The sequence below is a fragment of the Aptenodytes patagonicus genome, chromosome Z (assembly GCF_965638725.1).
Source record: "Aptenodytes patagonicus chromosome Z, bAptPat1.pri.cur, whole genome shotgun sequence".
In the NCBI taxonomy this organism is placed as follows: domain Eukaryota; kingdom Metazoa; phylum Chordata; class Aves; order Sphenisciformes; family Spheniscidae; genus Aptenodytes; species Aptenodytes patagonicus.
In genome coordinates this window covers 6,804,032-6,820,780 of record NC_134982.1, presented here as the reverse complement: position 1 = coordinate 6,820,780, position 16,749 = coordinate 6,804,032, and the positions used below count along the sequence as shown (strand labels likewise).

Below are 16,749 nucleotides of genomic sequence, written 5' to 3'. Positions count from 1 at the left end.
ATACATTGCCTTTGAAAAGAATGCAGAGTAAAACTAAACTGAAATCTTGGAGTATTTTGCTGTTATAGAGGGTGGTTGCATATGCGGTATCCTTGGTGCATAGAAAGAATACAAAATGGGAAGAGAAGGTAGTATCATCTCACAAATACGACCTTATTAAGAATATTGTTGAAATAATTTGGCTTGCGTTTTTGTCAATGCTTAAAAAAAGTGAATGTATGGAAAATGTTCAGGAAAGACTTGATTCTGTCTTACAGTCAGTCTCCTTCGTCATATCCAGGAGAAGGTTAAGAAGCAACTGAAATCATTTGATATTTGCCTACATGAGAGAGATTTCTGATGGACAGTTCTTTAATGTAAAAAGTTTTAATGAGCTCAACTGTTTGAGATCAGAATTGGAAAAATTCAGATAGGAAATAAGTCACAATTGTTAAATAGGGCAATTAATCACTGAAACAATTTACCTAGAATGTGAAGCATTCTGTTTCAGGATAAAGACTCCATAAAAGAGATTCTCACAGGTAAACTAGAAGTTACATACTTGATGCAAAAATTGTTTGATACAATTTTACCTAGCTCGTTATGCAGGAGACTGAAGTAAATGAATATGATGGTCTCCACAAGAGCTCACATCATTTGAAATTTATCCTTATGAGAATAAAGTGCGTGATGAGATGGCAGCAATTAGTTTTCTGTAAGTAATGTGAATTTGCTGGACAATTTTCATATTGTGATCAGCACTACTTTGCAAGGTGATTAGTAGTTTTAAAATTTGGGGATAGGATTGACTAGAGAGTGCTGGGATCTTAGACTCCTTAATTCTGAGAGATCGTGGACTCGCTGGAAGGTCTTAAACAGTACAAATGGTTTTCCAAATTGAGCACCCAAAGTTAGCATTGTTATCCAAAAAATGTAGTGATTTTTTTTTTTTAAGAAAGAACCTGAACACTTGCCATTCCTATATGCAGACCTTGCTGCACAGCCAGCACTTCAGAAAACTTAGAAAGTGAAGTTTTGATATCTGTAGCAATTCCTCAGATCCATGCATCAGATTATTTGCACTCATCCAAAATGCTTATTTATGCGTCTGCCTCTCATAAATGTTGTGAGGGATAAGGCATGTCTGCAAAATTTACTTGGGTCTTGTAAAGCAAAATCTTTTTATATTCCTCCCCGCCTGCCCCCCCCCCCCCCCCCCCCCCCCGCCGCCCCTAAAGATCTATTTAAGCTCTTGTCAGTTCTGTGTACAGAGGTTTTTTGAGTATTACCAAAGGAATGTCTGTGGTAACAGTGCTTGTGAAATGTTGCCATCTGGAGCAGTCCTGAACAATTGCCGTGGAATTAGTTGGAATTCACAGAAAGGCATCCACTCCACCTTTGTAAATATTCACGGGTCAAGGCTTTGCCAAGGCTGAAATAGAAAAGTATAGATGTTGTTGCTGTATTCTTAATTATAGTGCTTTCAGCTTTAAATTCATATACAAATTGCAAGTATTAAGTAAAATGCATTATTGGTACAATAGTTAAAATACGTTGCTGTCAAAGAAAAAACAATGTAGGGGGTAGCAGTGTCTCCAACCAACTGTACATGGATGGTGGATATAATCAAAGTTAATGAAATTCTCACCTGCCGTATAAAGGTCAGTTTTGACAGGGTTGATTTGCTTGCCCCTTCCTGTATTTCTGTATTCTTTACTTAATAGCCTTACAGTTTCTGAAAGACAATTTTATCTGAAAACAAGCTTAGAGTAAGGAAGTGTTTACATACTTTCAAAAATGGTTAGGATAATCCAGACTCGTCCAACTTTGTATTTAATATTCAAAGTTGTGTGTTCTTTCTCAAGTGGTATTTCATTCTTGTTTAGTGAATGTTGATTATTTTCTCTTTTTCTCATAGCATTTTAGTTCTGTTTAAACTCTTACGTCCAGATACTTCTTTTGACTTTCTGGCCTCGAGCTTTGAAATTACTAGTTGGGGGGATGAGGTGCAGGGGGCTGTTTCTAGATTATTTAAATACTCGTTTTTATGAAACAGTTAAAAACAGGCATTTTACATAACATCGTAAATTTCCAATTAATTGCTGTAACTTAGAAGTAAAAGAGAGATTCGCTACTAAACTTCCATAACTGAAGTCATTATGTCCGCTACTGTATAGTTCAGATAGAATAATGCATGTTTTAACTGTTGAATTGAATTAATTTTTGTCATCTCTGCTCCCATTCCAGGTGCAGGACAAGTTTCGTTTGGACCTGTCTGATGAAGAAGCTGTCCATTATATGCAGAGTCTAATTGATGAAAGTGTCCATGCCCTCTTTGCAGCTGTGGTGGAGCAGATACACAAGTTTGCACAGGTGAGATATCTTCTCTGTTGGTGGTCTCTGTGAAAGCTGAGTAAGGTGAGAGGTTGCGAGTGGTAAGTTCAAGACTTAACTTCATTGTTTATGATGTTTTTAATTCATTTTCCAACAAGTTAAAAGTGTGTTCTTGCTGCCAGGACTGGAGAGCAAGCTCTTAGTGGTCCTAGAAAATTCTTTAAAGCACCTTAGCAAACACACTACGTGGGATGTAACTGGTTGTATTGCCAAGGGTAAGAACTGCAAATTGGAAAGCTGGAGTTCTGAGGGAAGGATCCAGAACTTCCTTAGCTTTCATTCCCAAAGTAAATGAGTGAGGATAAACTTCCTTTCTTTCCTACCTTTGCTAGACTTCCTGAACTGTGCATTCCATGTAATTATTTTGATCAGATCTGCTGCTTAACAGACACAGCAGCTTGCACAGCAGGGGCCAGGAACTCTGCTCATAACAGCATCCACATCCTCTGCAGTGTTGACAGTGTACCACAGAATGTGGTCCCCAGCGGCTACGTGAGCAGCTATCCCCTATGTCAGAGGCCTCAACACAGATGGGAGTTCCCGAAGGAGAATGCAGTCTTTGAGATCTGGGGATGTAGGGGGTGGCTGAGACCTCTTGCTGGGGCAGTGGGAATTGGGCTCCTTGCTTGCAGGAGGTGTGCAGCGGTGGCATGTCTCCATCACCAAGTAAAGGAGCTGAGGGAGGAGGTCAGCAAACTGCACAGTATCAGGGCTGACAAGAAAGAGGTTGACCAGATCTTCCCCAGACCTTGGAGACAGAAGAGCCTGAACCTCCAGCTGCATTGAAGGAGGAGCAAGAATACGTTGTGCTCATCAAGTTAGGAAATAGAGACTCCCAGGATGGTGACGGCTGGAACCTTGAGACTTCTGGTATTAGGAGGGAAGGCTTCTGCTCTACCTACAGATCTGCACCTGCAGAATGGATTCAAGGTGATGGGCAGTAGTCAGCATGGATTTACAAAAGGGAAATCATGCCTGCCCAGCCTGATAGCCACCTAAGATAAAATGGCTAGCTCAGTGGACTGGGTGAGAGCCGTAGCTATTCTCTATCTTGACTTTCGCAAGGCTTTGACACTGTCTTCCATAATATCCTCATAAACAAAGCAGAGCAATATAGACTAGAGAAATGGACACTGACATGGCTTGGAAACTGGCTGGTGTGCTGGGATTAGAAGGTTGTGATTGGTGGCACAAACTCCATCTGGAGGCCAGTCACTAGTGGGGTACTCCAAGGGTTGATACTGATGCCAAAATTGTTTAATGTCTTCATTAATGGCCTGGATGATAGGATGAAGTGCACCCTCAGCAAGTTTGCAGAAAATGCAAAACTGGGAGGAGTAGTTGATACACCAGAAGTGTGTGCTGCCATTCACAGGGACCTTGACAGACTGGAGAAATGACCGCACAGGAACCTCATGAAGTTCCCTAAAGGGAAATGCCAAGTACTGCACCTGGTGTGGACTAACCCCCTGCACAAGCACAGGCAAGGGGAGCGGGTGATGAGGTGGGAAGCAGCTTTTCAGAGAAAGCCCTGAAGGTTCTGGTGGACAAGTTGCACATGATGTAGCAATGCGATCTTGTGGCAAAGAAGGGCCACCAGCTTCCTTGACCACATTAGGCAGTGTTGGTGGCAGGTGGAGGGAGGTGATCCTTCCCCTCTACCCAGTGCTATGTGAGATGCATCTGGAGCGTCGTGCCCCTTTTGGGCTCCCCAGTACAGGAGAGACATGGACATGCTGGAGCAAGTCCAGCAAAGGGCCATGGAGATGATCAAGTGCTTGGAGCATCTGTCATACAAGAAGAGGGTGAGAGAGCTGGGACTGTTCAGCCTGAAGAAGGCTCAGGGGGATCTTGTCAATGTGTATAAATACCTGATGGAAGGGAGTAAAGAAGGTGGAGTCAGACTCTTTCAATGGTGCCCAGTGACAAGACAAGAGACAATGGGCACAGACTGAAAGACAGGAAACTTCATCTAAACGTAAAGAACTTTTTTTACTGTGAGGGTAATAAAACACTGGGACGGGTTTCCCAGAGAGGTAGCGGAGTCTCCATCTGTGGAGATACTTAAAATCCAAGAGCACAATGTTCTGAGCAACCTGTTGTGTTTGATCCTGCTTGAACAGGGGGGGGGTTGGACTAAGTGATCTCCAGAGGTCCCATCCACCCTCACACATTATCTGATTCTTGCTAATGGTGTGGGGTGGCAATAGATTATTGTCTCCACTATTTTTATTATTAAAATTTACCCTTGGTCTAGTATGGAGAATGAAATGTTTAACCACACATGTGTGCTGTCCTGCTACAAGCCACAGTAAGACAATAAAATGTTTAATTCTCATGTTGAATAAAACTGTATTCACAAAAGCATTTTTTCTGTGAAATTACAGTGTCTTTTCCTTAAAGCCATCTGACACATTTAGTTTGTGTTTATCAGGGATTTAAGATATTACACTGTTTGCCTTAAGTATTAGACTCATGACAAGAAACAGAATTGAGAGGAAAAATGAAACTGATCTGAAACGCCAGTCATTATGCCATTTTTTTTTAATTGATTCTTTCTTCAAAAGACTGATCAAATTCTGCTAGAAACTGAGAACTATTTTTATGGCTATCCATTTTGCTAAAGGTCTTCCAACTAATCTGTTGTTTCCTGCAAACTTAATTTTTATTTTGAATAATTGCACTGTAGTGCAGGGTAAGAAGCAAAAATGTCATTTTCATCTGCATATATATTTAATAAAGGTGATCTCTTACGTGATGTGAAAAAAAGGACTGTAATTATATGAAAATGTTGCAAAATTTGTTGTCATTCATTATGGACTACTTTGATCGTAGGATGGAGGATGGTAATTTCATAAGACAAAGTGAAAAATGCCTAACATCTAGGTTAAAAAAAAATAAAAATTAAAAAGCCATTACAAAGATTCAAGAAGACCTTTCTTCTAATCACATACTGACAGTCACTTTTTTAAGACTTGTCTTTTTACTTCATTGGTTTTAGGTGACTGCCAGACTCTCCCAGATAATAGTTATTGCATTTGTGAAGCTGTATTAGTAAGTCAGAGTTTACAGGTTTGATTTAGGTGACCTTTTCTTTTTCCATTCAGATTTGTTCTTGCTTGACCTTTCTTCAGCACTTACAACTGCTTTTAAAATCACAGGACAGATTTGTTCAGAATATTTAAAAGTACCCAAGAATTTGAACCCCAGGCTTCTAGCTCCCAGGAATGGTGTTCTAAGCAACAGGCTGATAAATACAACAGCAGGCACCGATTGCATCTTCCATTCGTATTTTGGGAGTTAAAAAGCAAGCCCACAGTGTGTATTGCGCTTTGGATACCAAATAAGCAGATGTGACAGCCACCAATGCAGGCCTGATCCAGTTGTCTCATTTAGGAGTTGTTACCTCTCCAGCTGGCTGAGGCTGGCTTCCAGCATGGAGACTTTTGGGCTGATTTTCCTGCGGCCCTGAACGCTCCTCATGCGCTGCTGCAGAGTTTGCTACCTATGTGCTCTTAGCTTTCCTTTCTACTTTTGGGATCGGGTGCCTAAAATGAAAACAATCGTGTGTTGCTTTGTGAGTGCTTAAGGCATCTCTTGGCTCCATGTGATGTAGGATTCTTCTGCTAGTTTTGGAGTTGAGATTATTGCCTTCATTCATGTTCTGTAAATAATTACACTTGCAGGCTTCCCCCTGCAAAAATACTGGATGCTTATAAGTGTGAGTAGGATACAAAAAGAATAGTCACAAATTAATTAGCAGTTTACAAGTCTTAAGAATCTAAGCGCTCTATATTTTTTTTTCACTTACAAAAAAAAAATACATCAAAATAAAATGTAATTAATGTCTATTCTCTTTATATTACAAGTGAGATAGGATACTTTTTAGTTCTATTTAGTACTTCATTAGTCAAAATCATTATCTTTCCTTTTTGTCTGAGGCGGTCTTAAGAATTTGCTGCTGGAGTCTTCACAGAGTCTGTAAATCGTTGAACAAATGAACAATTAATGCATCATTGAATTTGCTGTAAAGGGGTCATCTTACACAATGGCCAGTTGAAGCTTTCAATTTGTTCATGTATAATGCTGCATTGAATTTCCAATGGCCTTGCTCTTAATAGTAAAATAAGTTGTCTAAAAAAAACCAAAACCACCACCACCACACAGGTATTATGACACATGCTTAAACAGCAGATTTTGGCCTAATGCCACACAATTTTTCATTTGAAATGCCCTTCAGCATGTTTTCTTGTTTATCGATAGATATTTATTCTCTTACTGCCTCCAAAATAGGCCTACGAGGAATCTGTGCTGTCTACTGCAGCAGTTAAGAGCTTTTTAATAAGGCTGGTTATTATAGTAACTGTTGTATATTAGCATTCTATATGTCACTCTGTAGTAAGTAAAGCTCTTGGATAAAGCAATCTAGATATTTTGGCATCAGCTTGGTATTGTTCTTTTGTAACAATATTGTAAATTGAGTTCAGTTCAAAGCTGTGTTATGAAGCCTTTAGTTTAGTTTCTAATGCATCTCTAATCTTATCAGATATTTTACAGACCTTTTTATGTAGTACTTGTCTCCTTCTTAATGGTTATCAAAAAACTGTTGTCTCAAAAGTAAATAAATTTAACATTTAGAATAAGTTAATGGTGTTGTACAATAGTGCTCAAGAGGAGAAAAAGTGCATACTAATTTTAGTTGATAGTAATGAAGACTGGATAGCCATTTCTCCCCGGAGAGTCATTTTCATTTTAGCAGCATTATTTATTTCTGTAGAGGAAGGAAACAATCTCCAGTTGAAGTGACTAATTTCACATTTTATTTCCCTTGTAAATTTACAAGTCAAGTCAGTTGCATTCAGGGCTCATGTTAAGCAGTGATTATAAAAGTGAAAGCTTGGTGGATGAGGGGTGTCCCACCCAAAATGTAGCTGTACAATTTAGGGTTGTACTGATGGTTGGCTGCTCTCTGTTTAGGAACAAACTCAAATTAAGCTGTAAATGTTAAGTGGCTTTAGGATATTTCCAAGCTGTGGTCCCAGCGCTGCTGTATCCCAGAATGCAGCTGTAGTTCCTTCCCTTAGGACAGGGTTTCTGTTTTCCTCCCATTGGATGCCAAAATAAAATAGGGAACATCTACCAGCAGGATTGTGTAGATTGGCTGAAACCATTTGTCAAGGGGCAGATAGAGTTGGCTTCCATGCTGTTTGTTCTCCTGAAGGGTTGTGAAAATCGCCTGCCTTTAGGCATTTCACCATGGTTTTAAACACAGAGTTCAATTTACACATAACTTTTGTTCTTTGAGAGTAAACCAAGTTGAATAAATGCTGTGCTATGTGTTTTTTGTTTTCTTTTAGTATTGGAGAAAATAAGCCTTTTGCCTACCTGTGGTGGAAACAAGCAAATGCTGAAGAAAGAGACTTTCTCAAGCCCTTGTGGACTTCACCAAACAGTTTTGGAAGGCAAAAGCTGCAGGTTTGGTAGCATGGAGAATTTAGAGCTCAGGAGCTTTTTGAGTCTCCGTTCACTAAAGGTTTAAAAACAACCATTTTTTAAAGGAAAATGGTTGTTTATACCATCCTTGGGGCTCAGATACTACGGCATTTCTTTCCAGTGACAACATTTGAGCCTCAAAGGTTGAAGTAAGCAACTTCCTCTCAAGCCAAAGATAACTGGAAGAGGCTGGATTTGAGGGTAAATTCTTGTACCTGTTAATATATTTTCTTATTTAAAAACAGAAATCATTGCTGTACTGAACATGAGTATGTACAAAGTTACAATAGTGAGGCTACAGTTCCTCGGTGCAGAAAAAACACAAAACTGTGGCAATCTCCTCTCTTCTCTTCCCACCAACTTTGTTCCTTGAGTAAGTTTTAAATGTAATTCGTATGATCCTTTATTTCCCACCTTGGGCAATGTTATCATTTAGAAAGGACAATCATTTCTTCCCTGCTTACAAAAATGTTTTTAACTGTTGATAAGTTAGCCAGCTGTAGGCAGCCAATTAAATCGTCACTAAAAGGCTCAGCAACCGGAATGCACAGTGAGTGGTTCAGTATTTCACACTTTAACTCTGAATGTTTTCTGTACAGTGATCATATATTCTTGACTCTAATAAACTCTTTGTTGTTGCAGTCTTGAGGTGTTCTGTTTTGTCTTTTTAATCTTACCTGCTGAGACATGGCATACTAGAGGATTATGTTCATAACTCTTGGCTTTTTGCAAGGATTTTCACTCCTCAGTTCACTTGATGCAGGAGTAAGGCCACTCATAAAATGACTTTTGTGCCACATGTTGAGTTCATAATGAATCTGTTTTGAATGATCAACAACGTAATTAGCTCTTCATAAATGTGTGGATCTCTTCAAAGGGTGCTCTTATACTACTGTATTTTTTTTAATAATAATTTAAGTCAGGAAGAAATCCCTCCCAATTACAAAGATCAGAAGGACTGATTTGAATCTGACTGATACTTGTGAGTCAGTCTTGCTTTGTGCTTCTTTTGCTAGCAAACACCAGAAGTGCTTTGATGGAGGAAAATCCACGAGGGCTGTGATGGGCCCTTAGTTATTTCAGCATATTACCTAAATTTGCTAGTTAAGCACAACATTGGTTCAGCCCCTCTTTTTCCACGTATGTGTGACTTAGAGGAACTGTATTGCCCTAGTTACTTAGTGCTTGTGTTTGCTGGCAAAACACAATGCCACAGAGGAGCCACAATAGTACTTCTTATCTTTAGTTGACTCTTCTTTGGAGAAGTAGTAATTGTCATTTTCTTGTGGGTTTTTTTTGGTCTTGCTTCATCTGGCAAAAATACATATTTCTCTACTGCCTCCATTTCCCGTGAACTCATTCTCCATACAGTACTTTGTGGTATCTTACAAGGGTATTTTTGAGAGCATGGAATTTTCAGACATTCAAAGAAAATTCTACAAAAAAATTGTCTTTTTTAATTTGTTTTGAAGGGGCATCCTATGTACTCACAAAACTTGTTAATTTGTATGATGTAGCCACACTTCATTTGGCTGAGTTCTTGACTTCTGATCCCCAGCCCTTTCCACTGTATATATTCTAGGACTTTCCCTCCAGATCTTTGAAGAAAACTCTTCTTTTGAAGAAAACTTCCTGTTCCCCTTGCCCAAGAGTAATTATAAAGAATATGGCATGGGCCGCTCTGCACCAGTTGACCAGACAAGCCAAGGATGACTCCTTGTTAAAACCCAAAAGGCATCATCAACCTGATCCTACAGCACATTCCACTTTGCAAAGAGGTTTATAAAGTGTTAAATGTAACTTGTATAAACACATTACGAATGAATGCATGGTTGTTCACTATGTCTTGTGGTTTAAAATGAATATAATAACCTGTTCATGTGCTGGACTATGCAACAGCCCATTAAAACTGTACACTAAGTCAGTTACAAATGTTAGCATGGGAACCCAAATGGAATCTGAGTGTGATACGTAAGGCTTAGGAAGACCCTGACTTCACTGTAAATCGCTGACCACTTCATAAATGGACAACCTCAGGCACAGAAAAGGAAAAGCTTGCCTGAGTCAGTCGAACCAGTGTCTTCATCTGTGTTTCTGCTTGTTGAGTGACCGTTGCATATTTTTTCAGTGTATTTTCCAAAGAATTTTGTAGGACACATACCAGCTGAGTGCTGACAAACTGTCTGGATATGTTTCTGATCAAACTAATGACTGTTTTGGGGATGATCTGCATATTCTGTTCCCAGCTCCTATGAACCCTTACAGCATGAAGAACAGGACAGCACTGGGACTGCTACAACATACTAGATGTAGGTAAAATCATTACTTTAAGTCTTGTCTCCTAAATACCAAATATTGTTGAAAATGGTTCTTAGAAGTCCATGTATCAATAGATGATGGTTTTTTTAAATCCTGATACACAAAATAAGTTCTGCCTTTATTTTGTAAAATCTAATGGCTCTTAGCACTTTCTGCAGCATCATCTATTTAAAGTAAAACAAAAAAAACCCACAAAACCGAAAACTGGGGAGAATAAGCTATTTTGTTTTGAATGAAGGGTTTTCTGGTTTAATATGTTAGTCTAAAGCTTCGACTAACTGGAGTGGGAATGTTTAATTTACGAGCTTATCTATCACAGCTCGATACCACTATGCAATCAACACTATATGTTATGTGTCTGTCTCTGGTAACTTCTGAATCCCTTGAATAACTACTACCAATTTTGACTTGAGGGGTACAAATCCTAAAGGTGCAATTCCTACATGTTTCGCAAAGGTAGGTCCCCAGGGAATGTCAGGCAGCAGTTTCACCCTGCACATGCATTTGTGTGTATGCATATGCGGGGGGCGCATACACACACAAAATTGTACGTAGAGTGAGGCTGTGAGTTCCATCGCGTGTATCAAAGCATGATGCAGTAGTTGGTAGAAAACCAAGCTGTACCAGTTGCGTCACAGAATAACCTGTCAAAAGTCATCCCGTTAAGTCTCTCCAAGAAGCATTGCAGAGAAAAAGAAACAGAACAGTCAAAAAGTAATTTTGCCATGGGCTTGTTTTACACAGCAGTTGTATTTTGTATAACTAGAGATAAAAGGTACTATAAAGCCACCTTGTGGGTGCATTATTTGCCTTTCAACATCCATCTTGGCTTCATCTTGATTTTATTTTCTTCTGGAATCTCTGGTGGTCTTTCTGTTGGGATTGAAGGTGAGAGAACCAAAATAAATTGTTCCATCTTTTTTCCCCTCCCTTACCATATACACTGTTGTATAGTTTGTTTTCAACAGCCGGTGCTTCAGGAGCAGAAAGTAGCAGAGTCATCTTTGTTTCTTTTTTTGGGCAAGAAGCAGTAATTGCCAAAATAGTATTGAGGTGGGGGGGAAGTGGGGTGGGAAAGAGAGGAATGGGCTCTTTACTTTAATATAAAAGGCATATATCCTTTTGGCAAGAAACGTCCCTGTTCTTATAGACCTGGCTTTGTTCTTCTTGTGTGCAATCTAAAATAAAAAGCACTTTTGCAAGGCTTTGGGGGAATAATGGCTTTGGAAAAAGGAAGGAGGAACCTTAACACCTCCTCGCAGAGTAGGGTAGCAGCAAAGAGGTAGTATGGCTAAATAGCCTTCCTTTTGTAATCAGCAAAGGTTTTACTCACAAGACCCGGTATCATGAGCGGATGGTAAAATACCGTGGTTATTATGAAGTATCTGAAGCACATACGTTTAAGGAGTCTTAAGGGAGTCATTGAAAACATATTGCAGGTGGGTTGTATTAAAATAGATTTTTTTAACCTCTTCAGCTGATGTGATGATTCTTTGTAATAGTGAAGCTACTTGAAGTGCAGTATTGGTGTCTTCCTGCCCTTCCAAGCATCCGTGATTTAGAAGGGACTCTGCCGGGGGGGAAGAAATTTCACTTTGGAGGGTAAAATACCTAACCCCAGTTGCTTCTAGAGTATTGAGCAGGGAAGCGGTTCACCTGCATGGGTTCAAACCCGAACCGGCAGGAGCGTTGCTTGGAGAGGAATTCATAGCTCATCTACACACAGGCATTAATCACTTAAGCTGTGTGCGGGATGGTCCTTTCCAAAGTCAATTAAGCTATACCACAGGGAGGTACTTAAACTCTGAATAAAACCTCTCCACAGTTAGATGTTGTGCAAAGTTTAACAGAGCCACTTTGAATTCCTTCCCGTGACAGAAACGTTTTTTTTCTATTTTTTTCCCCATCCCCCTCGTCAGTGGTGAGGGATCAGAAGACGGCAATTTTACAGATTTACTCTGAGGAGGATGTTCAGTTCATAAACTACCGTGCACGGAAAGCGAAGCTATGTGAAGGCAGGGCTGAGCCAATGTGGGGACTCTGGGGAGCTCTGGGATCAGTTCTTCAGTTTGCTCCAGCCTGTAGTCCTCAGAGTGACAGTCGGATAACGGCACTTTCCCCCATCTCGCTAGGTGCTTAGACGTTAATTGGAATATGTAATGAATGTGGATACACATTCCACACTGTCAAACAAACCGTTTCATCTGTCCTTGATCTATAAAATAAGAAGACTTTTTGTGCAGTCCTTTCTTCAGTGTGTCTTCTTTCACTGGGAATTGGATTGTGAAGTTAATTGTAACCAAAGGCTTTTCTCTCCCATGTCTGTTTAATATAACATCTCTCGCTGATTAGAGACTGAAGAACCCATGTTGCGAAAGAAAAATGGCGCTTTTTTTGTAATAAGTTTCTTTTCTAGCACAGTCATATATAAAGAGTTTTCTGGCTGAGAAGATGGAAAGTAATTAGGGAAAATCTCTGCTTTTACCAAACCATTCACAAACTACTTCCCTTTGAACTTTAGGTGGAATAACAAGCTCCATGTCTGCATACAGGTATAGAGAGGTGCCTACTTAGCTTGCCTAGCTGGTGGTGTGGGGGACTGTGTCCCCGGGACAGGGACAGAGCTTTTTTTTTTCTCCCAGTAAATACTGGATTGTTTTTTTCCCCATATCTGGTGATGTCAACTGTACTCATTCAGTCCAGTCAGCCGTCTGTCACCTTTTTAATGCTGTATCGTCATCAACTGACATACCAGGGAGAGATTTCTGATGAAAGCACAACTGATCTGGTAGCAGTGTCTATTCCCTGAGGAAGGCAGCTTCCATTTCAGCTTAAACTTGGGCTTTTTTTTCCCTTTGCCTGTCCCTGCTGGGAGCCATTCTTGTGTGGATAACTGCTTCACTTCTGACGCTTGGGTCTGATCGTGCAGTGACTAAGTTGGATACTAAGTTTTCTGACCCAGCAGAGGTGAAGGGGAGATGGTTGATGCTGTAATGATTATCTGATTCATTCACCAACCTCAAGGGTGAGGGCAGCAGCATGCATGGCAGGAAGCTCTTTCTTTAAAGTAGTGATTCAGCTGAGGTCTCTGACCGGGTTCTGTCAAGGCAGCATTACACTGGAAGTTAATTCAGTTTCTTTTCCAAGGGAAAGCACAGCAACAGACCTTGGGATAAGAAATGAGGTCATTTTAAAAATTAAATACATAGTAGAGAGCTGGCTACCACAAGAGCTGTACTTGTTGAAATCCTGAATGGGGGAAAAAAATGTGGTTACGTAGTTCGGAAGTGTTTTGTGTGGTTAGTCCACACAATTTACTAAAACCTGTAGGTGGTATCTTTTCAAGGACATTGGGCCATATTGCATTTACCTTTTCCAAGTCGCAAACAACATGTCAATAACAAGGTGCTGAGTGGCATCTTACTCTGCAAACGAGGAGATGACAGGTCTTAGCTCCCACTCTGTTTCTAACTTGACAGATGCTACTTTTGAAATAATAGCTGAGAGACTCTGCGTTAGGCCTGGCTGTGGCTTTCGTTGTCCATTGGCCTCGAAGATTTTTCACTTTTTGAACTTCCATTTCCCTCCCAGCTCTGTAAACTCAGCGGTGCAGGATCCGTTTTTAACTTGTCTCACACAAGAAGTACCGTAGCTTGGGGCTTTAATTTCAGATGGATCTGGGAAGTGCCATTGTAATCTGCCAAATAGCAATGTGTTTGATTGCATTTTGCATTCAGCCTTGGTTTGTTGGCTTGTATTTGTTCCATACATTAAAGTTGAAAGATGCCTGAAGAAATGTACTTGCTGGAACTCCTGTTCCTGTCAAACACTGTTCTGGCGGTTCTCTCCATCCTTCTGTCTTAGAAAGCTGTAGTAAAAATAGGGAGAATGAAAATGTTTCTTTCCTTTCATTAACTAATCCTAAAGTTCTGTACATACAAAAAGAAAGCTTAACTGAAATACAGCAAAATAAGATGATCAGTTTTTCAGCTTAAGCAGGCAATAGCCACAAGACATATTGTCAGGCCTTTTTATCAGGGTCCATGTTTTCTGCATCCACGTCATCCAGCTTAACGGGTACCTGATCCTGATTTAATATGCTGCAGTAGATAAATTCTTTTATTCAATGAAGAGATACAGCCAGAAGGATAGCTAAAAGCTGTATGTTTTTTCTAGTGTAACACCATATGGGTTGTAAATGGGTGTGTACAAGAACAACTGAGAATTACGAGTTCCAAGGATTGTTTTCTCATTTACAGTTAGAGTGATATAGTAAGCAAGAAGACCAACTCATTTAAGACTTGTAAATCAGCATAAATCAGGACACCCACAGTTCAGTCTTACATCTCCATTATGTATGTATACAAAAGGCTTACTTAGCATGTTTTTCTACTATTTCATTATTTTGTTGCCCATGTTAATGTCCCTGGTCAGTTACCTACTAATGCTCCTCAATAGCGGTTTTAGTGCTGAGCCTTTTGTTCAGTCATAAAGATTGTTCTTTTTGTTACTCAATTTTTTGCATATAGAGTTCTAGTGCATTACTGTTGTAGCTTGCCATTTTTCAGCCATGGTGTTGGTACTAGGGCAAAGGCAAGCACAGGTGTGATAGTAGGGTTACCAGCTATCCTAATTTTTGTGACTGCAGAGTGTTGACCTTGGACTAAAATATCTCTGAAGATGCAATCACTGCTCAAATACTTGACTACAGTTTACACAATGTACTGTAATACGGAGGCATGAAAAAGGAATCTGGGACCACTGCAGCTGGTGCCATACAGACACAGATTTGGGGCAATTAATCCTACTAGATTAAAGCTGCCAGGTGTACTCATGTTATAATCTGGTAGATTACAGTATCGACAGGATCCGGTTCAGTTCTTTGCTGCCCTTGGATAACTACTGAATAATCTCTTCCTTCCCATTTATCTTGCCAGGCAAGCAGGTAAGGGTCATCAACCTTAGCTTTATATTGTGATATTTGGATCACAGATGAGGATTTCTAAAGGAAGTTTGTTTAAGGTAGGTCCCAGGTCTAACCAATATCCCTCCTGGACTCTAGCTATTGCTCTAGAAGAGCATGGGTTACCCATATTTTCTGTGTTGTATTTGCTGGCCTGCCGTGTCGGTCTTGGCTACCCCAGGCCATTTCAAATGGCACTGTGTGCTTAGTTTTAGCAAATTGAATCAAGGCTTATGTGCCTATTTTAGGATGAGCTAACTCTGAAATTACTGGATTTCACTGACTGTACTGAGTAGATTTCCATGGACCATGCTGGGAACTTAGATGCAGGTATTTATATGAAGCTGAAATACACACATGGCAGTTCTGTTCTCCAGTACTGGCACGTCCCTTACAAGGACCAAACAGAGGGCATCCCTAACTGGATCTCCCAGTCGTGGGAAGTTTGGATAATTTTAAGGGAGTCTGAGGTCCTACCAGTTGGCAGGGGAGAAGTTCAAGGCACTAGGCCCCCTCCTTCTCTAAGAGGAGGTCACAGTCATTGGCATGCAGACATTACGTTACTCTCCAAGCAGTGGAATTCACTGTGAGCTGTGGATTAAGCGTGCATCCAAATCACATTTAGGCTTTAATTTGCTTGACTGTATGGTCACACACTTGTTTTCTGAGAGGAGTCATAGGTACAGGAATGTTCAAAGAAAGGGTTAATCCCATCACGTTTTCATCCAGCTGGTTACCTTGAAAAGATTACCATTGTTCCCATGAGCCCAACCTCTGCAGAAGTTCAGAGCTTCACATATAGTAAAGTATTAGGAGTACAGCCCCGTCACTGAACACTGAGATACTTTTCCCGCATTCAAATGCCCATAAACTTAACTAGAATGAGAGGTCTCCCCCCAGAACCATAGGAGATGGTGGTGTCCCAAGAAGACAGACCGCTTTTACTTAAATTTATTAGTGGATGATGTTGCAGCAGAGAGGACCACCTTTTAGCAATGCCACCTTCTCGGAAGCTGGAGCAGAGCCAAATGTATTTCACACAACTAGGCGCATCAAGCAAGCTTAAATCACAGAGCAGATAATTACATTGCCCTAGGAAATCAACTAGCTGTTCTGTTATGCCCAGCTTTGGGCTCTAAATCTTCATGTAGCATCCAATTGCCATGGTAGCTAGGCTTCAGGTGTGCTTGCTCTGATCTCTATTCTTTAAATGCTTTCAGGTGTTTTGTGAGGCTTAAAATAACAAACCTGTTCAGGTCCTGGCAGTGGAAAGATGCCAGGTGAGGCATAAATTACTAACTTTTGTAAGGTAGAGATTTGCATGAATTATCTGAAGTTAAACATGAATTTGTACTGATACTGCAGTTTTCAAATGTCTCTTGAGGATTTTATTGATCATTTCCCTCCTATTTTCTTTAATTCCATAAAATCCAACATGATTGAGGGTGGGAAGGAGGGTACTTTTATTTTCTTTTTTTTTTTTTTTTAATTTATTTCCAATCTAAATAATTTAAGAAAGGAGCTTTACTTGAATTTGAAATCATTACAGTGAATTTCTGCTGGCACAATAAAGGACAGACTTGATCCCACTGCTCCATAGA

At 40.1% G+C, this 16,749-nt stretch overlaps 1 protein-coding gene across 2 annotated transcripts in view; it reads left to right on the top strand.

Annotated features, from left to right (window-relative positions):
- Positions 1 to 7,893, top strand: part of LOC143172703 (phosphatidylinositol 3-kinase catalytic subunit type 3) — an 83,095-nt gene extending 75,202 nt beyond the window's left edge. For both annotated transcript variants that reach the window (XM_076362387.1, XM_076362386.1), the window contains 2 exons: positions 2,227 to 2,352; positions 7,731 to 7,893. In XM_076362387.1, the coding sequence (XP_076218502.1) occupies positions 2,227 to 2,352; positions 7,731 to 7,745 (141 nt within the window). In that variant the 3' untranslated portion in view covers positions 7,746 to 7,893. The remainder of the gene's footprint in view (positions 1 to 2,226; positions 2,353 to 7,730) is intronic.
- The last annotated feature ends 8,856 nt before the right edge of the window (positions 7,894 to 16,749 follow it).